Raw genomic sequence first — 27,116 nt, 5'->3', positions numbered from 1 at the left:
AGTATCTTTGATACTGCCCAGTAGTGACAAGAGCACGGAAACTTCTGGGCAAAGCGGTACACTCCCTGTACGGCTGTTCAAAGTACTCGTAAGCCTTGAAAAGTGCTGGGCAGTATCTTTAATACTGCCCAGCACTGGCAAGATATTATCTGCCTTAAATACTAGCTTAAATATTGTTTGGGTATCTTATATCTGTATCACAATACATATCACAAAACGAGTATCTGTATCTGTATTCCTGATACATTCTTTATGTATTGTGTATTTTAAGATACAAAATACAGCTATAGAAACATTACCATGCTAAACAATATATGCTAGCCTGAATTCCAGTTCTCAAGGCAATACTTCTGCCACTAAGTCACCTAAATAAAACCAATGACAGTGACGTTCTATTATATTTCCACCACAGTCCTCCAGTGAGCATAAGCGATGAAATGTGCCCACCTCTATTGGTGAAGCAGAGCAACGTGATGGCAGCCGACCCATCTTCAGCAACACATATCTCTATCTACACCCTTTGCAATGACATGCTTCATAATTTTTCGGAGGAAGCGAGGCATAGATACATGCATGAGCAATACGCTGCAAAATCAAAAATACCGATCACACTTTTCAACTGCATACAAAGAGAGTGGCCCAAGTATGCAATGCTCATTTTGCTGCACACTGGTTGTTCATAACAGAACTCAGCAGAGCTACTCGAAAAAGTATTCCGGAATACAGATATCAAAATACACGTGTTGGAAGCCTAAAATACAGATACTGAGATACATTGAGGTACTTTGACCTAGCGGGATATTTTGGAGACACTTCTTCAAAAGGACGAAAAAATTATTCTGGAGTACAGACACAGAAATGCAGATACTGAAATACTTTTCTTTATTTTGGGGATGTTCATACCCCGCAATAACATTTATTAAGAGTAGCATAACATTGTAAACATTACAGCACATTGAAACTTGCAATTTATTCATTTATCACAGAACAGCACTTCCGGATTGTCTTGAGGTACTATTTTGAGGCATGGTTCGAATCTACTCCCTGGGAATAAATAAAATGTATACGAGCTCGATGGGATGTATCACAACTATGGAGTCACAACTATACCAACAGGGACGAAAATACGTACCCGTCTCTTACCAAAAAAGGTACTTTGAAGTTTCTCGTCGATGTCCGCGAGCCAGAAATTACCTTTTCACAAACGTTTGCATTCTGCTTTGAGCACCGAAGCATTGTATCCGCTCTCTACAGGTTCAAATAAAGTATTATCCAGTATAGACCGTGTTGCAAGGCCTTCTTTATTCATCATTGCTTGGTCCTGTGATGTGTACTTCCACGGTGCCTTCCTCGTCGTCCCCGCATCCAAGACTGCAGATCATGCGACTTGTGTTGCGACTCGAGGGCTTGTGGCCGATGGGGCAATGACAGATCACCGAATGTTCATCATAAAGCCACCGTGCCTGGTGGCCACAGGCATATAAATTTGCACACAACAACGTGGCAGAGCGCCAACACTTGGCGTGGACCACATCGGAGCTTCAGTACTCCATGACAAAGTGTTTCAATCCTTTCGAAGACGCCAACCTTGAGAGCCGCTGCACCAGTTTCGTCATTGCAGGGTCACATGGCTGCGGATTCCACTATTTTGCCTACCTAAAGTAGAGCCCTGTATGTCAAAACTACACTATTCAGACATTGCTTTCTGAAAATCACGTTCTTTGGAAGTGAGATGATTTCAGCCATCCTAGTTTGCTCCTGCCAGCTCTCTCTAACAAAAAGTGGAAACAGGGACAGTCGCTCATTTTACAGACCGCTCGCTGGGCACTGCCATGATCCTCTCTGGGCTGCGCTAATCAGGCTTGACCCCCCTAAAATGCCCCGCCGAAGTTGTTACTTCAGCCTTTCTACTCCTGTGTGTAGCCCTGGATGGCGGCGTTCTTTCTCTGCTACAAAAAAATCTATAAGATACTACAGCAAGCACTCGGTGCCTGGGCCAAAAAGATGGCCCTTCGTGGAGAAAGTCCTAATGCTCAGTCAAAATATCAATAAAGCTTTCACCACCACCTACGCTACCAGCATCCACATGAAGGTCAAGTTGGCGCCAGTTGTGTGCGAACCTGGTACTGAAAATCACTATTACACGCTTGTAAATAAATTAGAAATGCACCCTGTCATGCTGAATGGGTGGCTGAAAGCACTACAATGACAGCCAACATCACTTCTGGTGATCACTTCTGAGAAAATGCTTTTGAAAGAGTCGCATCCGTTTCACGGCGGCATCAACGAAGGGGTCATAAAAAGCTGGCTAGTTGGCTGAAAAAATAAATAAAATTTCTCGCGCTGCAGACAGCCAAGACATGCGACATTCTTGGGCAGCCTCTGGGGTTCTGCAGCCAGCAGTATCGGGTGCTTTGCCAAATGAACCATCGTGTGCCTGTGGGGAAACCATCGTCACTCTCCCCATGTCACCGACTGGCGAGGGTCTTTGCTTGTTAAACACAAGCAAACCACAATTGATACATCATAAAAGCATTTCACAACAGAGATACAAATACAATTTGTAACTGTGTGTCAATACAGAAATACAGATACTCAAAGGTATATCCGAGATACCATCGCGAAGACTCTTCTATCATGATACTGCTTAGCCGTGGTTTATAATGCGTAGTGGATGTAATATACCATGTAGATTTAGTATTGCTGTTCCGAGTATTGTTAGACATGCTATACATTCACATTCCCTGACACATCTTTGAAACACAGCGCTTTTCACGTTCATGTCTGATGGGGCTGCGTTGCATTACCATGCGTTACTGCGAACAGCATACAAGGGTGAGCGGAAAGAGGAGTGTGATGATTGACCAAACTAAAGCCCCTTGATCTTGGGAAAGTACCAACACCCACTGCACTTGCCCCAGCGCATGCGACCTCCACTCTCCCTTTTCGCCCCTATCACGTCCTCCCTATCTCCACCGCTCTTTCTGCACGATGATTAGTCTCCTTGGGAAGTGCACTTGGAGATGCATGAATCTTGCATTGTGCCTATTTTTTTTTTTCGCTCGCTCCATTTTTTTTTCGGGGGTCGTGTAGCTCGCATACTGCATTGCGCTCGCTTTGTTTTCTGCGCTGTTTCCTGGTGCTATGCCGTGCAGTTTCACCTATTGGCCTGGAAAGCGACCGATGGCGGCGCCGCGAACAGCGCCTGTATGACGTCACTTCGAGGATTCACGCGCTTTCGGGGCGCGGCGCCGTGTACGAACCACCGATGTGGTAAAACTCGGCAAAGAAGCAGTTGAATTGGTTATATTGTGTGTGGTGGCTACTGATGCTGTTTTAACAACCGTGGGTGTCCGCTTTAATTGCTCATTTTAAAAGCACACCCCTTTGATTCTTAAAACTGCAGCCAGTTGTATCCATGACCAGCGCTGCGCAATGGCGAAGTACTGCTCTGTGCCTCTATATGATCACACGGCCATAAAAGAATGGCCGATCCCACGTACAGTGGGAATCGATGATATGCGAAACATGAATGAAAAATAGTGATATATCACTTTAAAATCGACATAAAGTTACAAGGTGAAGGTAAATGATGCCCTACATGACTTCCATGTCATGATTATTATGTTTGGATGTGACGTTTACCTTAGTCATCTATTCACGAAACATGATACCAAATTTAGTATGCGTGGACCAAGCGAAACGACCGTGAGCACGCTATGAGCGTGGAATGTTGTCATGTTCTTACATGAAACGCGTGTCAGGATTATCATGTTTGCACCAGTCATATATTTTGTCATCCATTGACGTCACATAAAAACAAGTTTGGTATATGTGGAGCTAGTAAAATAGTTGCGAGCGCATCATGAAGGGCCCAATATACTCCAATGTAGCGTTGATGCACGAGCACACTGGGCACAGCGACGCTACATTAGCAAAACGCGAGCACTTATTAGTCTGACGCCAGGCCCGACCAGCGTTTGTCGGCGCGGCCCGACGGCAAACGGCGCAAAATGTGACATGCTGCATTTCGCACTGATGCCATAGACTAACAATACCCTATGCCGATACGTTACCAAGACAACACTGCAGTTACGTTCCGTTTGGTTCTTTCCACTCGCCTCTCGCTTGTTGCGCAACATTTGCTGCTGCCGCCAAGGAAGCCGAAGACGAGAACTTTTCATCTGCTGGCACCTTGAGGAAACGACCGCTCCGACATCATTTGGATATAGAGACGTTTATTCGTTTCTCTTCTCCCTCTCACTGTCCCTGCACCCCTGGTTTTATCCCCTGTCTCCCCATTCAACCACTCTTACAGTCCAATCGCAACGCACCACTCTTATAGTCCAATCAAAACGCACAGATGTGTCTCTCCTCGCCACAACCTCAAAGACCCACCGCCTCTTGCCCACTCATCGGTTCTCCGCCGTCGCTCAGGTTTCTTTCACACCGGTTCCCGGAATGGTCGACGACGGGCGTTGCCGGGTCGTGGAAAAGCGCCTCCGAGTAAGTTCCCGCGATGCCGGGTTGACAGGCCATCAATACAATTGGCCCCTGCGCCAATGCCGTCGCCTCCGCTGATTCTGATTGTCCGGAGGACGCGTACGTGTACCTTCCACGTGTACCTTCCACGTGTACCGGCCACCTGCAGCCTGGCTTGGTCTCCTGTAAGGCGTCATAATTGAGCCCGACAGCGGCACGGGAGTTGTCGCGTCCTTTGTGGCCAGCAGACAGTCATCGTCCCGCATTCCGGTGGCCCTGCTTCCTTGTTGGTGAGGGGTCGCCGGCCGCTGGGTGGGCAACATAAGGTATTCGGGGAACGCACGAAGTTCGAGCCCAACACCTCCCCTCCAACTGTGTTGCACTGTATCTATGACATGCGACACAAACACAACCACATATGCACACATGTTCACTGGCTCGACGCGTGAGGCACCAACTGTCACTCGTACCTCGTTGACTCCGTCGCGCGCACGCGCTAACAAAGCATACACCCCCCTTAACTCGCCGTCCCTTTTCTGCGTCATCGTTAGGAGTCACTAACCGCGACATTACGTCGGCATTAGCGTTTAGACACCCCTTTTTGTGTTCAATTTCCAGGTTATACTTCTGTAGTGCCAACGCCCAGCGTGTCAGCCTAGCGCTCTGCGGAGTGGTTAGAGTCAGAAATTTGAGTGGGTTATGATCGGTAATCACCTTGATTTTAGCGCCAAACAGCCAAACATCCAACTTCCCCAGTGCCCAAATGATTGCATAAGCTTCCTTTTCTATTGTGGCCCATCGGGTCTGAGCCGGGCTAAGCTTCTTGCTCAGAAAAGCGATAGGGCGCTCCTTGCCCACCAGATCCTGCTGTGCCAGGTACGCACCAACGGCGTAATCGGATGCATCTGTGGCGAGGATAAATTTTTTCTCCGGGTCTGGTGCCTGCAACGCCGACGCCTGCACTAGACAGTTTTTCACCTTGTCCAAAGCTTCCTGCGCCTCTGTATTCCAAGGTAATTTCTGCGGAATACGTCGGCCAGTTAGGTTAGTCAGAGGCATAACGACTTTGGAGTACTCGGGCACGGAGTCCCTATAATAGTTGGCTAGCCCTAAGAAACTACGAAGCTGTCCCTTTGTTTCGGGAGCCGGGATTTCCTTTATCGCCCTGACCTTCTCTGGATCGGCCCTGAATATCACTCCTACTGCAGTTACTCGGGCGTGATATGCGCGAAGCTTGTTAGCGTGAATGGTTCTGCGTGAACCGTCCTCGAGCTCATTTAAATAACTGTACGGTCGCAGTTTTTCGACCACTGTGATCGGTCCCTTCCACTTCACCACTAGCTTCCCCTCTCCTTCCTTCTCGAGCCATAGTAAGTCCCCTGTGACAAACTGTTTGTCTGTGGCCCTCAAGTTATAGCGTCCTACGTACTCCTTTACATCTCGCGACATCTGCGGCCAGTAAAATGAGCTTTTCACTCGTTGTAGTGTTTTCCGCTCCCCTAAATGACCTGCCCATGGTGAATCGTGAGCCATTTTCAGCACTTCTTTGTGCCTGTGCGATGGTAGCACTAGCTGTTTGCAGATGCGACTCGCGAGGTGTTCCTGATGATACAATAGCTCGTCTTGAACGAGCATGCCATGCGTTCCGGCCTTTGCCTGCGCCCAAGCACCTCGCAAAGCCGAGTCTGCTTCCTGAGCCTCACGAAACTCTTGTCGTTTGCTTTTGACCGGCTCGGAACCTTCGCTGTTGCTCTCCGTGGTTATGACGCTTGCCATCACCCGTTGCTCCTCGCATGCCTCATCTGACAGCTCTACTATAGCTTCGGTCTCCTCGACTGCTGAACACTCGTCTGACACTATGTCACGTTTAACCCTTTCCTCAAGAAGCTGTGCGTAATCGTTGGGCGTGATCAGCGCGTCGGTGCCGTCTAGCAGCTTATCTGTGATTGCACAAAGCACGGCCGACTGCACCGCCTCGGCTATCACGCAAGGACTTCCTTCGGTAGCTATGAGCGGCACGTAAGCCAACTCAGCGGTTACCTGTTGCCCGAACGCTCCCGTCAACTTTATCTGCGAACCCGTACCATTGTACTGAGGTACCACTGCCTTTCTGATGACGCTCACCTCCGCTCCTGAGTCTACCACGGCATTTAATGATCGACCTGAGCTCCTAAGCTTTACAGTTTCCAGTGAGGGTTGTTTCTGCTCCTTACGCTGCCACAACCTGTCTGTCATTGCTATTTCTGACCCGAATGCAGAAGCCGTCACCCTCGCGACCACTGGACCGTTTCGTTGTCCTGCTGGCCTAGTGCCTTGCCTTGCACCTGAGCCCTTATTGGGGCAATTCCTGGCAATGTGGTCGGCACCCTTACACTCGAAACATCGCCTTTTACCTTTTTCGTCAGTGTGTGTATCTACCGCTGTTTTAGCTTTCTTTTGCCACTCCTCTACATTTGCCTTCTTTTGTGCTGCCTTGCACTTTTCGCTCTCCTCGAATCTCTTCGCGAGCCTAGCCACGCCACTGGGCAGCAAAAAGGACTCCTGTTGATTACAAATGACATGCGCTCTCGCTTCCGGGCTCAAACATTCTTTCAAGCGATCCGCGACGACTAGCTGCTTGAGTTCCTCGAACGTGCCTACCTTTGAACTCTGGACATAATAGTCGAAATAATTCTCAAGCTGCACGGCAAACTGATCCCAGGACTCCCTTTCTCCCTTTTTCGATCCCGCAAACAGCCTCTTGTACTCCGCCGCCAAAAGCCTGAGACCCTCCAAAATGCTTGACTTAAGCTTAACATAAGCTTTGCGCTCCTCTGCTGTAAGCCTGCACAGCAGCCCGCGTGCCCTTTCACTGAACTGTGGCAAAACTAGCCCGGCCCACCATTCGCTCGGAACTTCATACGACTCGAGCGTTGCCTCAACATCCTCGAACCACATTGGCGTAAGCACCTCTTGGTTTGGCATTGGTGCCAGTACACCCTTTAACAAGCTTGCGAATTTCAGTCGCCTGTCTTCCTCTGACCTTCCGCCAAGCGCTACGCTGTCATCGCTCTCGTTGGACTCTGCCCCATTACGGGCTCGTAGCCGCTGGCTTTCCAGCATCAAGCGCTGCTTCTCCGTTTCCGCCTAAGCAATTTTTAATTGAAGCTGGAGCAGCGCTAGCTGCTGTTCCGACGCCGTATCTGACGTGACACTACCATGACCCCCCGTGCCGCTGTCGGCGACTCTGAACGCCTGCAAGTTTCCTGCCCCGTCCCCGTTCATTTCCGAGTTGTCCCTTTCTCTGTCTCGCAAGTTGTAATGCTTTGTCATCGCCTGCGCCCAACAGAAAATCAAGAGGTACCCGCCTGAAGTAGCCTTGCGGTGCGCTCTTCCTCCTCGGAATCCGGTGGACTAGCCTTGCTTCGTTGATCCCGCAGCGTGGTAGTCAGTTGAAGGTGGTTGTCGTCAGTCTCGGCCGATGTCGCTCCCCGCTGTCCTCCTCAGTTCAGCCACGCAGATCCTGTCGACTGCGCCAGTTACGTTCCGTTTGGTTCTTTCCACTCGCCTCTCGCTTGTTGCGCGACATTTGCTGCCGCCGCCAAGGAAGCCGAAGACGAGAACTTTTCATCTGCTGGCACCTTGAGGAAACGACCGCTCCGACATCATCTCGATATAGAGACGTTTATTCGTTTCTCTTCTCCCTCTCACTGTCCCTGCACCCCTGGTTTTATCCCGTCTCCCCATTCAACCACTCTTACAGTCCAATCGTAACGCACCACTTTTATAGTCCAATCAAAACGCACAGCTGTGTCTCTCTCCTCGCCACAACCTCGAAGACCCACCGCCTCTTGCCCACTCATCGGTTCTCCGCCGTCGCTCAGGTTTCTTTCACACCGGTTCCCGGAATGGTCGACGACGGGCGTTGCCGGGTCGTGGAAAAGCGCCTCCGAGTAAGTTCCCGCGATGCCGGGTTGACAGGCCATCAATACGATTGGCCCCTGCGCCAATGCCGTCGCATCCGCTGATTCTGATTGTCTGGCGGATGCGTACGTGTACCTTCCACGTGTACCTTCCACGTATACCGGCCACCTGCAGCCTGGCTTGGTCTCCTGTAAGGCGCCATAATTGAGCCCGACAGCGGCACGGGAGTTGTCACGTCCTTTGTGGCCAGCAGACAGTCATCGTCCCGCATTCCGGTGACCCTGCTTCCTTGTTGACGAGGGGTCGCCGGCCGCTGTGTGGGCAACATAACGTATTCGGAGAACGCACGAAGTTCGAGTCCAACAGCTGCGTCTTCCTTTTTTCGTGACAGAAGATGCCGGACATGCTGAAACACGCATGCATCAAAGCAACGCAGCACGACGCACACCTGCGAGTATATGGCAGGACCGGCGCCTGGAGTGGCAACGCCGGCGCGACGCGATGAAATAAATGCCGGCAAGCACGCACACCGCGTCACGACAAAATGTATTGGCGCTTTGACGGGGCATGTAGTCTTGTTCTCACATGACACACATCTCATGATTATCATGTTTGCACCATTCAAATACCTTCGTCATCCATTGGCGTCATGTAATACCATATTTGGCATATAAAGCTAGCGAAACGGCAATGGGCGCATGATCAGTGTGGCATGTAGTCACGTTGTTACATGACACTCATGTCGTGATTATCATGTTTGGATGTGTCATTTACCTATGTCGTCCATCCACATCACGTAATACCAAGTTTGGTACATGTGAAGCTTACAAAATGGCCGCGAGCGCAACATGAGCGTAGCATGTAGTCATGTCGTTACATGACACGCATCGCATGTTTATCATGTTTGCACCAATATCACACCTTCGTCATCCATTCACGTCCCGTAATAACAAGCTTGGTATAAGTGAAGCTAGCGAAACGGCCACCAGCGCATCATGAGAGTGGCATGTAGTCATGTCGTTACATAACACGCATCTCATGTTTATCATGTTTGCACCAGTATCACACCTTCGTCATCCATTCACGTCCCGTAATAACAAGCTTGGTATAAGTGAAGCTAGCAAAACGGCCGCGAGCGCATCAAGAGTGTGGCATGTAGTCATGTTGTTACGTGACACGCATGTCATGATTTTCATGTTAGGGTCTGTCGTATGTGTTCGCCATGCAATCGTACCATACCATACCAGTTTTGCAACACGCCATGTGAGCGAAACCACTGCAAGAGCTACAAGACCATGAAATGTAAATTATGACATCCATGACATGTATGTCATGATTTTCATAGTATGACTACTAAATATTTTCTTCATTCAGTCATGTTATGCCATGCCAAGTTTGGTATCGATACCATTATGGAAACGGCCAGGAGAGCTAAAAGTCGTAGGCGGCTAAATAGATAGATAGATAGATAGATAGATAAATAGATACACTCAAAGAAGGCGAAGTTCGCTAAGAAATGCTTCGCATTTAAAAAGGGGTTAGCTTTATCAACTATTCTAAGGACCTGAAGCTGGGGAAAAGTGGATAGTCAAACTTGGAAAGGGAAAGCTCTTCACGTCTTCGACTGTGTGCAGCAAGCACTTCGCTCACAGTTACTTTTACTATACCCACCCTATATCCACTCTTCGGTAAGCTTACAACCGTGTTTCAGCGCCTCGCCAGTACTTCAGCCATTCATTTCACGCAGGCTACAAGCATAGGCGACTTACACCAGCTGACGTGTCGTCCCAAAACCTACTGCGAAGGCCTCCAAATGACCATAAAAAACCTACTGCGAAGGCCTCTGCTTACCATAAATTTGTAAGCGAAACCTGCAGTTGCCATTTACTGTAATTACTCGCGTAATCCTCGCACTCGGATAATTCTCGCACCCGCCACATCGCCCAAAAAACATACGGTTTCTTTTTTTCCTCGAGTAATTATTGCACCCCCGAAAACTGCCGCAATGTTGTCGTCTACTCATTCCAGCCACTGATAATGATAGCGCTCGCCATCTGGCCCCATCTCTTAAGCATCAAGCGCACAATTATTGCACAGAGATTCAATTTAATCTAAGCCAAGCCAAAGTGGCAAGTGCGCATTGTGGCGCGTTTTGTATGTTGAGTCAGTAATCGTGTCGCGTTATTGGGCGATACTGAAGTTACACGGCTGCTCTCAAGTTGAAAGTGATCAATTATGCACTAAATAACGGCAACAGGGCCGCCGGTAGGCCCTTCGGAGTCTACGAGTTTTGTGTTCGCTATTGGTGGCGGCAGCTGAAAGCCACCACGACGCATTGGGCCTGCCGTGTGCCTAAAGCTGGGAGTGATGGTAAACTTTATTTCTTCATAAAAAAACTGCGGACGATTCTGTTAAATAGCCATCAGCCCAATACTGACGTTTTACGCTTACTTTTTGAGGGCTCTTGTTGAGTGACGAACCCTACCGCTACGCTCGCAACGCCTACAAGCTTTGCGTATGGTATTCTGATTCTCGACTATTTGCTTGCACTTTTCGTGTCTCAAATAAATCTTGCCTTGTGTTAAACCTGTGCTTTTATTATATAAATAAGTTTTAATTAGTACTTCTCAAAGCTTGCTGTTAGTTGCTGATGTCAAATTCCGCCTTTGCGGCCACTTCGTTTTCTTTTTCACTCTGTACGTTTTCGTGGAAAGCTTTATACGTGTAATTCTCGCACCCCCCAACTTAGCATCGATTTTAATATTTGTGGCCCATTGCCCAGTGTAATATTTGTGGCCCAGTGTAATATTTCTGGCCCATTATTATTTGTGACCCAGTGCATGGTATATATATATATATATATATATATATATATATATACAAATAGTTATGTTTTTTTTATGATATCCAAGGTAAGCGTGATGGCTTTCGTAAGAAGCAGTGCTTGCACAACATCGACCAAAAGAATTTAGTTCGGTCAAAAAACGTGTTCTTTGCAGGGTACAGCGCTTTTCTTATTGCTCGTAAGAAAGCATTGCCGAATTCTGTACTATATATTTTAAGCATTCTTCCCGTCTGATGGACATCATTTTATTTTTTTCAACTACCGTATTTACTCGATTCTAACGCGCCCTCGATTTTAACATGCTCTGATATATATATATATATATATATATATATATATATATATATATATATATATATATATATATATATATATATATATAATTTCAGCGATAACTATTTGTTACATTCTGATACCTTAGCAATGATGCTATGCAGTATTGTTATGAACTAATTCGTGATGTCGGTCTCACTGAACACACATTACTGAGACAAACTGCAGTAATTTGCATCGGCCACAGGGTGCAATAAAGGGGAATTTGCCCCCTCCCCGAGTCACACCCACACTTGCCCCTCAAAACTCCTCTTACTGCGATACAACACGGGCTTGCTCCCTGCCGACGCCCATAGCTGCAATCCGAGCACAATTATATCAAATTTGGTAATTTGATGCTGCTTGGTAATTTCAAAATACCTGAACTAATTAGAATCGCACGGCAGAAGCTGCGCGAGCGAGAACACTCACACATAATTTATCTTTCTGACCAGCCATGCAGTCGCTGGCATCAGCGTGCCTATCGGCTATCTGGGAGGCTTCTTGGCCCTGTTGATTGGGCTGCCAGTAAAACAAATCTATAATTGCACTCAAAAACATTCGTTGTTGTCGTTAGTCGACCCTCGCGAGGCTGTTCGTTTGACAATGTTTCAGCCCGAAGCAGACAATCCGTGCTCAAGAGCAGCGGCAGCTACCGCGTTTGAGAGTGGAGTCCACAACAACTGATATCACACGCGAGAGGGCGCCACTCCCAAGATTTTGAGGCCAATACCTGATGCAACCAGAATACAAATAGTTATGTTTTTTTTATGATATCCAAGGTAAGCGTGATGGCTTTCGTAAGAAGCAGTGCTTGCACAACATCGACCAAAAGAATTTAGTTCGGTCAAAAAACGTGTTCTTTGCAGGGTACAGCGCTTTTCTTATTGCTCGTAAGAAAGCATTGCCGAATTCTGTACTATATATTTTAAGCATTCTTCCCGTCTGATGGACATCATTTTATTTTTTTCAACTACCGTATTTACTCGATTCTAACGCGCCCTCGATTTTAACATGCACCCGATTTCCACAACGAAAAAAAAACAAAGTAAGACATCGATTGCAACGCACACCCATTTTTCTCGCTGGCCCGCACGATCACACCACTCGAAAAAACAACTCTTTTTGGGAGCGTCTTCCATTTAATTATGACATACAGGGAAAGCTCGTACCCATCTGACGTGTAACAGAGCATTGCCGTCACTGTAGTTTTACCGTCGACCGATGTCAGCACGCGAACTTGCTTTGCCCCCTTCTTCTCGACGGTTGTGGTGCCAGGCATGTCGAAGTAAAGAGGCGTCTGATCAGCATTCCCGGTTTGCCCAAGCAGGTAGCCGTTGTTGTGCCGCAAGTTTAGGACAAACTTCTAACTGTGAAGCTTTTCATTGTACTCCTCCGCAAAACTTTTCGCATATGCCCATTCACCTTCAGAGGGAAAAGCCTTTCCTCTTCATAAAATTAGTTAACCAGCACCTGCTCGCTGTGAACTGGCTCCGCATTAGACCTTTTTCTAAGGCTAACTGCATAGCCCGCACTTGCAGCAGTTCTGTCATCACGGGCCGCTTGCTGCTCAAGCACATACTCGCCGAGCAGCTCTTCAATTTGCGGAAACCGACCCTGCTGTGGTCCACTGTAGCCTTTGCGTGAAGCTTTGCTGTCGACAATCTTCTGCTTTTGTTTCCGCCAGTCCCGCACGCACGACGATAGCTTTAGCGCGAGAACAAAACGACGACACAGAGACAAGAAGGACACGAGCGCTCGTGTCCTTCGTGTCTTTCTTGTCTCTGTGTCGTCGTTTTGTTCTCGCGCTGAAACTATCGTCATGCCATGCCAACTAGCCCAAGCTGCCACACTTCCCGTACGCAGGTTTCGGGAACTCCGAACAGCGGCGATGCGGCCCGATTTCCGTCCGTTTCTGCACACGCGATTACTTTTCTTTTAAAAGCGGCATCGTGGTGCACTCGAGTTTTTGGAGTCGGCCCTTCCATGCCGTCGATGCTAATGCACTACAAGATGACAAACTCCTCAGCACATGTACGAAGTGCTGCACATGGGAAACACATAGGCAGAAATGGCCGACGCGCCATGCCGATGCACGTAGGGGGCGGCCATTTTGGAAATGCCGATGGTGATAGAATGACCATGTTCATTTTTTTTTTTTCGTACTCGATTCTAACGCGCATGCGATTTGTGAACTCGCTTTACCAGAAAAAAGGTGCGCATTAGATTCGAGTAATTACGGTATGTGCCCATTGCATAAAAATACGGTCCTATGCTGATATTCTGCCGAGACTCCATCAAATCGCATGTTGGCAAATGTTATTCAGCCTAAAATGAACCACAGAAACTGCTTTCTGCTGGAAACAGTTACTTACAATGATATAGCTTCTCGATTGCACCTGTCATGATTGTTGAAATCCACTGAGCTAGAATGTACAAAAATAAGTGAATGAACGAAGAAATCGAGGCGACACTGGTGATGGTCTCCTAATGAAGTTCTTTTTTTTATATGAAGATGGGGGCATATTATCCCACAAAACAATGACACAAGTGCGATCTGGGACTAAAAAACAAAACACAAGCACTGCGACAAAGTTATCAAAAAAAAAAAACAATAACCTCCTGATAGGAAACATAGCACCGTGACGTCATTATTGCGCCATAAACTTTGCAATGTGAGACGTAATCAAGGGCCATAAGGTGACGTCATTTCGTGATGATGATTTCTTTTATCACCTGTCCTCGACAACCGGAGACGCCTTCCTCGCCTTCTATATTTGTTATTTTCTGAGGAGTCTAAGGCTATGGTCATAATGGTAACCACCGCCGTTATATTGCAGATGAGCAGCGTCTTGTTTTTTTCAGTTGATCAATTTGCTTTTGAATTTAGATGCCACACACACATGACTGGATGCCAATTATTATTAGGCTTTCTCACGCATAGAGGTGACGTGCAAGGGGTGTTCACCTGATTGTGCTCGCTTACTGGTTATATCGACTTCGAGGCACAGGCCTGAAACCCTAGCTCTCATAGTGAATCTTTTAAAATCACCTTTCTGTCATTTATCGATGACCTTTTTATTTATGTAACACGAGCCCAAATTATAGCGTTGATGAGTTTTGACTACAAAGATTTAGCAGTCAGTTACTACATATTATGATTGTTACATAATAATTCGGAGAAGTTCTGCACCAATAATCGTTAGCACTGCTGCGTGTTAGTCCCTTGTCATTTTGCAAATGAAGTTATTCATCGTGCCTGAACAATTAGATGCTTTCTATGCATTGTTGCTATATTTCATTGAAGACCAATTTTAGCTGCATATTTTGCGACAAATTAGGAGACAAAATCTGAAATACGACGCAGTTGGAAACATTATTTTTCGACCACCCAGCCGTAAAGCACAGGAAGCCCTTTCGACAGAGACATGAACCTCGAGCAGATAGCAGAGCATAGTTGCTGCTACCTGCTCCTTTTCAGGCATACAGTAGTTGCCACAAGAAAAACTATATATAACAAGAATGTAAAGCATGCTATCATCTGGAAGAAAAAAAAACACCAGCATCAGATGACTCTTCGTGGAGCTGCTTTTAAAGTAGCTCCCCACATTTACGCAGTTTTCAAGAGAATCTAATTTTCTAATGAACATTCATTTAAGTGTTCGCTATATAGAAATCCCAATTTCTCAAAACTTGCTATGCTACCGTGGCATGCAAGCGGCACGACATCACGCGCTTCCATTGATTTCGGTGGCACGTTCATGGGAGCCTCGGCGAAAAAAGCGCCGGGCGCAGTGCCCGCTGAAGATGGGTGAGCAGAATCGAGAAGGAAATGCGCGCACGGAGGAGAGTGTTGTTACTTTCCTAGATCAAGGGACCTTATAGAAAAAACAAGTGCACAGCTTCATCTAGTGTATGAATTTCTTAAGTCTTAGTTCCAACGTGTTTGCAGTGCATGCTGAATAAAGAAAGCACAAGAAAGATAAGAGGAAGGGAAACAAAGGTGTAAACCGAAAGGTAGATGTGGACAATGTGCTTTGGTACACACTGCTTTATGAAGCTTGCATATAGAAGCCTGTTGGGGCCTTTGCCTCGGTTAAGTCTCGTGTGGTGGCACTGATATTTGCACAGGTGTACACACTATTGTTTCTGACACTCATCCTTAATACGTGTGCTTTTCAACTTAAGCCATCGACAGAGAGGGCCACATGTTTACTACATGCGTAAAGTAGCGCTTTCTTCTATCTTCAGCATTTACAAGGAAATGTTAATCAATCATGCTCACTCGCGCATGTGTGATGTCAGCCGTCTGTTTTTAAAGATGAATATGTTTTAATAGTGTTTCTGCAAGTCCAGCTTGTAGTGCAGGCAAGCTACTAAATTGCACGGGAAAATAAGAACCAAGATTGCAAAGCTGGTCACTTCCGAGCTTAAGCGCAGTCTTGATCTGGTTGACGAACCTAGTTCACGTTAATACTTTCTTTAATTCATTCAGGTAATGAATGAATTCGATTAAAATCTGCGTTACCTTGTTCCAAACAATGTAACGGCTCTTTAGTTACCTGAATAGTGCACGATGCATAGGGAAATTATTGTAGAACGAACACAAAAAGCAGCAGCCAGTCCCTGAAATTCTGCAATAGGCAACTGAACTTCAAACGGTATGAGCATGAGCTTGTTCGTAAGGCTATAATGGTGTGAAACAGCGCGAAAAGAAACGACGGCACAAATATAATAAACAGACAGTGCTTGGTGCCATATGCTAATTTTTTTGTGCTCATTTTTTAGTGCTGTTTTGCAACGATGTGCGGTTGGTTTTCTTTTTGTGCAAAGCAAAAGACAGCAGATTGAGCTTGCGGGCTTTTTGACAGATGGCAAGCTAGGTTTTGAATATTCCCTATTGGCAATTGGACGTAATGCATCAAAACAAGAGGCAAGCAAGTTCACAAAAAGCATGAACGGTTGATAAAGAGAGGACAACATATGGAAGTCCTAAGAGATTAATGATTTACTGAACTATCAATGTTGGTCAATCAACAGAAACTTGAAGACATAAAATTACAACATCAATAACGTAGAAGCTAGAATGTGCACACACAAATGTACTACTGCAACAAGTGACGGTGATGAATGGTGCCTGAAGGTGCAGGGGCCATGCATGTGCAAAGAGCACCAGTGCGACGGGACAATAAACAAGCCACTCCCCGACGTCTGCCGCAACTTTAGCGGTGCTGTGGTCAAGATTATCGGGATAACCCTTACCAGGAAGGAGCCAATCACGGATGTTTTGGTAGGCATACGAGTGAATCCAGTGGCAGCCATTGAAAGTCTCGTCGTACTGGTAGGATGGGTGGCGATAGTTGTGGAAGCACACGTCCCACAGACCCAGTCGTATGAACTCCATCTTGGCCTCCTGGTAGCTCTCGAGCCAGTAGGGACTCGCAAAGCTCACCAGCAGAAGCAGTGTAGCACAGTAGGCCACCAAGCCCGCACCCAGCAGGAGGCCCGATGCAGGCGGGTACCGGTACACCTGGCCACTCGAAGACTTCTCCATGGCCTGCCAAGAAAATAGACACCAATTTCCACTTCCAGCTGTTTGATTGCACAACAGACAGAAAGATTCGCAATCATTTATTTTTTCTAAGGTCTGTTGTTGAGTGCGCCAGCATAAGTCAAACCAGGTTTTATTTATAGGCTTTAAGGTGGCGGTTCTACTGTCGCCATATTGCGAGTAGTTCTGGAAAAAATACCAGACGGCGCCACCAAGTCAGGACTGGAAAGCCAACATTTCGGAGGTGAACTGCCACACGTGTGCCGGCGCGCCACACTGCATGACGAGAGGGTGCAAATCGCGCTGACACGGTTCGAAGAAATGAGGCACTGAGCAGGGGCTTTTTTTTTTCTCCCCTTCACCGACACCTCCATCTCTCTCCATGCTCACTAGCCCCTGACCCCTGCGGTCGCTGCTTTTCAAGAGATCCCTCATGTAGGCTGCGTAGCCTGCTTGGCCAGCTGCTCTACGTTCCATACAGTGCCGGAATGCGGGGTTGAGTGAAAAACTCTATCGCGGAGGTCACAACAATGTATACAATGGAGATCAAAACTTGGACTATGAGTATTCATGCGAGGTTCAACGGAACAGTTCGTTCTACAAATAATTGGGGTTGCTGGAGCGTGATGCGGTCCGGTGGGACAGGAGAAGGCAAATTATATTTGACTATGTATACTTCCTTCCCAGTATGACCTAAGCTTCCAAATTTTCAAAAAAAAAAACAAAAAAAAAACGGGTAGTTAGGCAAATCGCGTGCTATAAATTGCTTATAGCGAAAGAGGGACGCACGAAGTCCGCACAACGGGGGGCCACCATTCCCCTCATCGTGATTTACGGCCCGTGAATCGACCGGCACTCGCAAAACTGCCCATTTCCTACGCATTAGTGCAATGCGCCTTCCATTGCTTACATGAATGCGAAGCGCATGTTTCGCACTCATGTAAATGTGTTTTATGCACACCGATGTCACCACACTTTCTTATAAACTTATCCCTTTCAGAAACGTTTCTGTTCTTTTCGAGCTACTAGGCGTAAGTCCAAGATCGGCTATTTCTACTCGTCAGCCTTATGACTCACGCTAACGAGTCAAGGAGCTGCTATCTTGACGCATTGACAGTTCTCCGCACAGCAGACTTCCTAATGACGAATTGTCAGCAGGTGCCGCATGTCCTTGACATTTTTCTCTATTCTTTTTCTCCCCTTCCCCCTCCCAGTGTAGGGTATCATATAAGCCTTTCCTTTGCCTTTCTCTCTCTCTCTCTCCTTCAGGCGAAAGCGTCGGCAGGGTGCCTTGTCGCATGGTGTTGTACACTGGCACCGAAGAAAACCAACAAGTTTTCAGTGCATAGGAAATGTAGATGGGCTTCACCACTGCCGCTCCCCCACCAGACCTGCTCAGTGGGAGCATAGTCAAAAGTTATCCGCCTTTCTGCCTCCCTGAAGGACCTCACTTGTCGCGGGTGCTTCAAAGCAGAAAAAAACAAGAGCCCTGGTGCCTCATTGCTGTCCCCGCACCGAAGTACTTTCTTACACCACGCCGTGCATTCAGCAAATTTCATGCCACTTCGCTTCGTTGTTACTGGCTGAAAAATCTGCAAGATTTTCAGGCAGTAGCATGATTTTAGCCAGTTTATGCAGTGAGCAACGGAATAAATATTGCTCGGTTTTGTGGTTTATTGAAACCGATGACGGATATTCACAGCTGACTTCGAGAGAAGAGTTTGCAAGCGCCCGCGTCCCCTTAGAGCGAGTTTGCAGTGATTATGAGGAACGCCGTCATGGGGTACTCCAGAACATTGGTGTTCGCGCATTTCGGCGCTATGGAAATGTGCGCTTGTCGTATATAAAGGCGGAAAGCGAACACGCGTCCTCAACTCCTGCCGCACCGTAGTTTTCCCCAGAGTAAATAAATAAAATAAACACGCAGAAAGTACAAAACAGACTTCATCTCATTCCTGTAGGTGTGCCTCGTTTCGTGTTTGTGCTGTTTGTTGTGATGGGTTCATACGAACAAGCGCAGCACGTCTGAAGCTCCGTATATTTCACGGTAAAAAAAAAAGATATTCACAAATACCTTACTCACGCACGTCTACTCAGTTCGCTCGTATCGCTCGTTTGTCGTTCGTTTTTCTGCTTTCTTCTGACTGTCGTCGCACAGCCCTCGCTTTTCGCTTTAGTCCGTGGGGGGTGAGGAGGGCGACAAAGACGTGCACACATAAAAGAGGGACTTTCCATGAATTCGGCCTTTCTTTTCCCGTGAAGACGCTCACCCCACCCTCTCGGAGGATACTGCCGACCTGTTTTCACGCTCTCCCGCGGTACCGCGCAGCCTTATGAGACTCTGAGGGGAGGAAGGCTTACAGATGACGGTGCATGGTTTGAAGTTAGAAAAGACGTTTCCTCCTGAGGCAAAATGTTTTTGCACGCCACATTCGGGGAGACAGGGAACCTTCAAATTCAGCGCTTTCCTTATTTTTGTTTAGGTGGCGCTAGAAGAAGATTTTCGTTGTAGTGATAGGAATAATGTAGATTTCTCAATATTCCTGCAGCTGTTGTGTGCGATTCGTGTGCATAAGTATACCAGGAGACCGTAACTGTTATAGTTTAGGCTATGCATGCTTAGATTTCATTGCTATTTCAAGATAACAACGACTTTGTTGATGTTTACGGCACGATAAATTAAGACAATTCGCGAGCTTTGTTTCGCATTTCTGTTTACTTTATTGAAAAACGCTACGTTGAGGAAATAGATCAGGGGTTCTAGTTTATCTACGTGCAAATTCAGCAAACGAACTTCAGTAGTTCTCCGCAAAAATGGGCCACGGTAGGTCTATCTAATGAGAATATTGCCCAATTTAGATCAATATAATTAAAAAGTGAGCGGGCGTACATAAATAAAATTGAGCACTCACACGGAAAATGACATCCTCTATATACACCCAGAAAATGAATTTTCTCTAGCGAATAGGTGCCGGATAGTTCGCATCGACATTTACTAAATTTGGCTCTTTTCAAAAGCTAATCAGCAATACAGTAAAAGTGCTAGAATAATTTGCTACGTTGAGGAAATAGATAAATATGTCTTAAATGTTCTGCGCAAAGAACAGTGCTGTAACTGCAGCAGATTTTTCAGAAAATGGTCACTGCTGACACACAGTCAGACCAAACCATGTAACTAGCGCTTATTCTTGGCTCTCCCTACCCAAATGCTAAAAGCTTACTTATTTTTAATAGATATGTTTAAAATGTACAAAAATTAAGCTTTTCAATGACACATAAACCAACTATATAAGACAAGAAGAACAGCCGCCACGTCAGTTGGAAAAGTGACAAAAACGATGTGTTCGTGCCGCCGGAGTGAGACCGCCGCCTTAACTACAGTTTGTATAATTGTACTACAGTTAAAACCTATAAATTATTCCCTCAATAGGTTCGTTATTTATTGGTTTTATTAGCCTATGCCTGATAAAGAAATCAGTAGCTTGGATGCTAGCGGGTCGATGATACTGGCGACTATCGTGGACAGGCTTGTGTTGTGCACAAAAGGAAAGACTGGTGAAAGGTACGGGTTTATCAAGGATGTAGGAAGTGAATGTTGAAGGCAATGCTGAGTGCCTTTTTTATTACGGGTTACCAAAAGGCAAAGAATGGAAAAATGTATGATAAAAGTTAAGTCAGGCAAATCACAAAGTGCATAGCTAGATCAAATGAGTTATTCACGCTTTTAGTACGATGATATTTGAATTATTTTTATAACTAGACAAAATAAATTTTGTCACATTGGTCAGAACCAATTTCATAGACTCAGTATCATTATTGTGGTGAGGGTCAACAATTACAGTTGCATAGTCTAGCTTTGACCGGAGAGAAGTCTAAAAAGCAGTTTGTTTAATCTAAGGAATTATTTTATGCCCAGGATTGCACAGAGCACAATATCAAGCGCAGTATTAACAGCGGCCAAAAGAGAAAAAAAAAGACATCGGAGGAGTGTAATTTTTACTGTCAGATTCCACAAATAGTTCAAACAGATGTCATGTGGCACAGTCGGTGAGCAGCAGCCTACGCCAGATTTCTCATTTTCAGCCAAGTAATGCATGATGGATCGACATTTTTGTGTAAATTGCATATTGCCATAACCACTACATAAAAAGAAATAGGAGGTAAGGCCTGCTGCATAGTTTTTACGTGAATGGATGAATGAGTTTTGGCTGGGTAGACAGTTGATGTAGCAGTTTGTTGTGAGAACACCACTGTTTGAGGGACACAGGGCAGATGCTGAATGGAATGAAATGAAAAAACTTTATTTGAGCAGAAGCTGATTCATGCCAGAATGTGATTGGCTTGGTATTTTATGATTGTTCATTTATTTTTCATGTGATTTTTTGCATGATAGTGTCTGAGCAAGCTTTATGATAATCAATTTCATCACTGAGGTTATTGTCATATTAGCAACAGGGGCGTGAGGAGCTGTTGGGAGAACATGTCCAACAAGGACACCTGAAGGAAGAGTTAGATTTTGTAGAAAATGGCATCCTGGCCACTAGGGCACCTTCCTCGGACACATGCCAGCGTTAAGCCATGTTAATACATGCACTACATATGGACCCTCAACAAGGATCAAAAGCGTAAATGCAAGCAATATAATAAGCTTGTTAAGATGTTGTTGTATTTAGCATAAATTACGTAACATTTGGGGCGTAAATGTTGGCAGGCCCACAACATTTGCTATACTACTAATGCTGTTGGGTAAAACCACTGGGCGAAGTAGTTTTGGTTTTTATTACTAAGGCTGTTGGGTAAAACCACTGGGCGAAGTAGTTTTGGTTTTTATTTTTAATTGGCAAAGCTTCTGGCCTCCCTAAATTCTGCATCTTCAAGTACATTTTGAAACTATGCAGTAGCGCATCCATGCAGTTGGTTTACTGGACTAAAGGGCAGATGTAACGTGCGTTATTGTGAGTGCATGTCGCACTAGGTCAACCATGGCCTAACACTCGCATCTTGCTAGGCTGCAATTGTAGCGAGGACGCAATGCGCCAGACAGTAGCACATACCCGCCTGCGGGTATGTGCCACTGTCTGGCGGAAAGTATTTCACTACATGCGTGAAGGGATTCTGGCATTATTCATCATCATGGGCGGGTATGTGCAAATGGTATTTGGGTATGTGCCACCGGTGTTAGACTGCTTATATCAACCTAGGAAGGACGACAACACACTTGGGCAATTTTCATGCATGAACAGACAAACAGACAGACATAAAACTTTATTGAAGCCCTGAGGAACACTAACTCAAAGAGATAGAGCAGCGGGCTGCTCCCATGTCGGAACGGGTAGGCAGAGCCTCACCACCATGTCGTGGGCCCTCTGGACAGGCCAGAGTTGATGTGCAAGTTCTGAGCTCCTGAGCACAGAGCTCCATTCTCCTTTGATTATGCACTGAGAATTGTGTAATGAGGGGCACTGCCAGAACATGTGGTCTAAAGTAGATATATCACCACAATATGAGCATGTTGGACCAAAGCCTTGAATAAACTGGCTTTGGGAACGAAGACTAGGGTACGATCTGCTTTAAAGCATCCGGAGGGTAGATGCCTGGGCCCTACAAAGTTTCACATGAGGAAGGGGGAAGACCCTTCTCGCCAACTGATATTTATGATGCTAATTTTCAACAGTTTGTTACAATCCAAACAGAACTATTGTCATTTAGTTTGGGGCACCACTACACAAGGAAACCTACACAGAATACACCTCTTACAAAAAAAGTTCTTACACAAAATTGAAAATGCCCCAAGACATTTCCACACACATGAGTATTTCTTAAAATATAGAATACTTCCAGCCACAACGCTATATGATTACCGTTTCTGTAAGGCATATAAACAAGAGTTAAAAACCAGATCAGATTTTCTCAAGGGGAGATGCTGGTCGAAAAATGTGTTTTTTCGACCAGCATCTCCCCTTGAGATGCTGGTCGGTGGTGAAAAAATGGTGAAAAATGCGTGTTTTTTCAAAATTACCGATTTTTTATTTTCGCCTGTTTTGATAAGATTAGTACCTCTACTGTTATGAAAAAAATAATATAGGTCGAGACTTAACTGGATATGCTTTCGAATTTCATCTAAAGAGCACAAGGTGCCTGTTAAACGGTCGAAAGTGTGCAGTCTTCGAGCGCCTTGCCGCCGATAATGCGCCACCGCTAGCCAACAGTTTCTCTCGCTGATGCAGCACAAGAAATAATAAAAAGAATCACTCTTCTGCGCGTTTTTCGAGCGCCGCGACTGGCTTATCAAGTGGTACGAATCGGGGACCGCCATTGGCCACTGTGCGCCTGTATGTGCTGTGAAAGCTATTTGTGGGGTTCATGTCTTGTCGAGCAGCGCAGCTGAACAATGCTTCTCTTGTGTAATTATCTCTGTTATGAATAAAAAAAAGGCATTGCTCGCATGTGAAAGTCGTTGTGCGGCACGCTCTGTAGGAATAGGCTACGAGCAGCTGGTCCGGTTTAGGGCAGTTGTCGGCTTGCAAAAGCCAATGCATGAGAGTCATTCACACCCGTCAGCCGGAAAGTTCATGATGCGGCCATGGATGACGTCAGCGCCACTCTTGAGAGGTCAAAAGAGCTCGCAGTGAGAGAACTTAGCAGGGACGACATTGCCATTATGTGCGAAGGTATGTGGCACAAACATGGCTGCAAAATGGCATGACCCTGGACTTAGTTTGGATTTCGCTGTCCTGTCGAACTTCTTCCTAGCTTGCAGTTGGTACACAGCTCTGCCAGATGGAGCGGAAGTTTGGCAAGCGTTTCTTGGCCCTGTCTATGAGCGAAATGTCTGTGAGGAGTCATCTCGAAAACGCCGAGAGCGCCAAACTCATGGTGCTGGTGTATTTTAGTCGCAGTGGCCACTACAAGAAGGATTGTTCTTTTTGGTGTGCAAATTTCATCTGATTTATTAATATCTTTCACAAATAAAAACTCAATTTTAACTTTAAAACTTGTTTTTCTCAAAACAAATTTTGCCATGTTTTCCAATGTGCCCCTCCTTTTTCGGGCACTTCTAGTGCTCAGATCTGCATGAAGTTTTGCCCAAATTTTTTCCAAAGTATGACAAATGTAATTACCTAGTTTAAATTTCTATTATTTATTGTATAATAAAAAAATTGTATGTATACCTTTACTAGAATAGGTGAAATATGGACTTTTTTAGTCTATTATTTTTCACGTGTACTACATATTTTGTATGTGCTTACTAATTAGTTATTTGCACTCTACACTTTATTTGAAGCATTATGAACTACGAATGGTAAAAAAATTACAGAATTTTAGGGATGAAAAGAGGGGGGCAAAAGGGTTAAGGTTTTCATTTTGTCAAGTAGCAGAGGAAAAAGTGTGTAACTTGCAAGAAAAGTAATTATATAATTGAAATCAGCATAAAAAGTTCCATAAACAGCTCAAATTTCATAGCCCTAGGGTGAATATTAAAGAAAAAGTGTCCTCGAGTAGCATTTCCCCTTAAGCGCCTTTCCAGGTTACAAGAAAACACCCCTGCATATGCAACACGTAAAAGGGAGTACTGGAAAATACCAACAGTGCGAACAATATATGGAAAACAAACACTCGGTAACAACTTACCAAGAGTATTAAACAGATTAATTTGCGAAAGGCTATAATTAGAGAACATGTATTTCAAAGCCATACACACTTATTTTGAACTCAAGACAAATAATTCTTGAAAAGCATTCTTCTGACGCCTCTCATTTCTAAATCTCATGCGCACGAATAATTAAGGCCATGTAGGAAAAACATTATTTGTAACGCGGTATTTTTCTTCTTCGTTTTCTTTTTTTCTCTTTCTTTGTCTCTGCAAAAGATTGCAATTTTGTAAACTTAGACATTATTGCTTTTTTTTTCTATATATGTCTTGTATTATATAATGCTGATTTATGTTGGTTTCTTGTTGTTGCATCACTGCTGTTAAGCGCCAATGAGGGGGCCAGCAGCCCCGTCAAGCCGTCCAAACGACAGCTTTTTCCGCCCCCCTTGTCGTATCATTCATTGTATTGATGCGAAAATAAAGTCATTGTCATTGTCATAATGTTTGCTCCCTTCGTTGAAAGTCAGGACAACATCCTTAAGTACAATTAGGTTGGAGTCAGAAGGTCCCGCAAGCTGCCCAACACACCGAGTAAGTTCGCGTGCTCGTGCGTGGGCGATCTCGTTTATGTTGCCATGGAGGCCAGATGTGATCTCAGGTGAGTCGGAAACCAAATTATGGCGTGTTCAGAAATGTCCTTATGACCAAAGATGCGAACTACTTTAGCCAATACCGTTCCAGATGCAAAGGCTCGCACTGCCACTTGTGAGTCTGTATAGATGTGTTGCCGGGAGTCGTCAAGGAGAGCGAGAGCTATGGATACCTGTGCAGCTTTAGTGGGAGTAGTGTCAAGAAAAATGTTTTTAAAAAAAATTACTGACATTGGCAGCATTTACCTGACGAATCCAATAAATAAGTAACAGGGTCTCAGCAGGTATTGAAACCCAACATTCTGGGTCGCAATCAAGTATTCTACCACAAAGCCAGGCCAGGCCTTTGAACTGCTTTTCAAATATAGACCCTAATGCTTGTGAAACATTGATTGTGGCTGCAGTGCAGGCAATCCAATTTTATAAACATAGCATATGTACTCCTATGACACAGCCGTCGCGTTAATGATAGTTGTAGTTAGGTGCGACCCACTGAAGTTGATTTATGTAGCAGTGTCTAGGGCCAGCATCCTTAGGAGCACCAGTGCTTAATATCAGTTTATTCCACGTGGTGTTGCTAATATGTACTCATGTTTCAATTGGCATCATTGTGCAAGTGCAAACAACTGGTTATATAAACACCTGCAACTTTTCAACATATGTCTGTGCCTGTAACATTTGTACATATATTTAGCGTTATTTCATAATGTGTTGCTCACTAAAAAAATTACAACACAGTCACTTTTCCTGTGCATGCTTCGCACAATGCCAATTCCCAAGGTACATGTGATCTGCCTAATTATTTTTCTGTTCATTTAGCAGCCGTGGTAGTACTGATATTATGGGCTTGCCAGGCACATTGAATACACAGGCACGTAAAGTGAAGCTTATGATCCAACATAGCATAAGCACTCACATAAGAGCAAGGGCATCAGTATTAGTCATGGAGTCGGAGCAACATTTTTTTTTTTTTTGTGTTTTGTTCCACTGTAAAAAGTGCCCTTTCATTTCTGTTCCACAATGAAAAAAAAAAGTATTCCAGAAGGGTTTGTGCAGTTTTCATTTGTACGCAAACACCTGAATTTAAGGTATGATAAAAACTTGGGATTTACAGTGCAGTTACTTCTGCTCCTTTTATGAACGTGGGATGGGCAAAACATGTTATTCCCACACTCGTAAAGAAGCTCCACAACACTTTTCCAAGTAATCATGGAATGGCTTCATTAGAGTTTGTTGCCTCACGAATCGACCATCATAAAAATTTTTAGAATACATCAAGTAGAAGCAGCATCATAAAGATTTGTCGGAAGCTCTATATTTACTTTCTCTCTTCCCAATACGCAAGCTGGAAGCGAAGCAGGGAGCGATGGCACGGAGTAAAAAAAGCTATGTGACATGCATATTGACCTTGAGTACTTTTTGTTTTCTTTCTGTTCAAACGAGCAGCTTATTTTCAGTACGATCACAAGCCGGCACTGGAGCATGTGGCAGACTGCCGTGGTGGCCGCAGTAAATATGCAGCACATGATACTCAAGTTAGATAATCGTCGTGAAATTTCGGTATATGGCATAGTCATTTGGGTATATAGTATCATTTGTAGAACGAAAAGTAGGACTGAAACTCATCAATGTACTACTCAGCCGGACTCCCTGAGGCTCAGGACTTCACCTGAGGCAGAGAAGTCAACTCATGGGTCCATTACGCTAGAATTGGGTTTTTTCAATATTGGTCAACGCACTTTAATGCTACCGCTCATATAATCAATGTTCTATAATACA

The 27,116-nt window shown here is 45.3% G+C and overlaps 2 protein-coding genes across 8 annotated transcripts in view; one reads left to right on the top strand and one right to left on the bottom strand.

The window, feature by feature from the left end:
* Positions 1–27,116, top strand: part of LOC119169183 (pseudouridine-5'-phosphate glycosidase) — a 2,087,124-nt gene that overhangs the window by 1,315,997 nt on the left and 744,011 nt on the right. The gene's annotated exons all lie outside the window — the stretch shown is intronic.
* Positions 1–27,116, bottom strand: part of pck (Claudin superfamily protein pickel) — a 72,495-nt gene that overhangs the window by 39,552 nt on the left and 5,827 nt on the right. For all 3 annotated transcript variants that reach the window (XM_075886280.1, XM_075886281.1, XM_037420300.2), the window contains exon 2: positions 16,805–17,099. In XM_075886280.1, the coding sequence (XP_075742395.1) occupies positions 16,805–17,096 (292 nt within the window). In that variant the 5' untranslated portion in view covers positions 17,097–17,099. The remainder of the gene's footprint in view (positions 1–16,804; positions 17,100–27,116) is intronic.

Source organism: Rhipicephalus microplus, chromosome 2 (assembly GCF_043290135.1).
Source record: "Rhipicephalus microplus isolate Deutch F79 chromosome 2, USDA_Rmic, whole genome shotgun sequence".
In the NCBI taxonomy this organism is placed as follows: Eukaryota; Metazoa; Arthropoda; class Arachnida; order Ixodida; family Ixodidae; genus Rhipicephalus; species Rhipicephalus microplus.
This window is presented reverse-complemented; position numbering and strand designations above follow the sequence as displayed.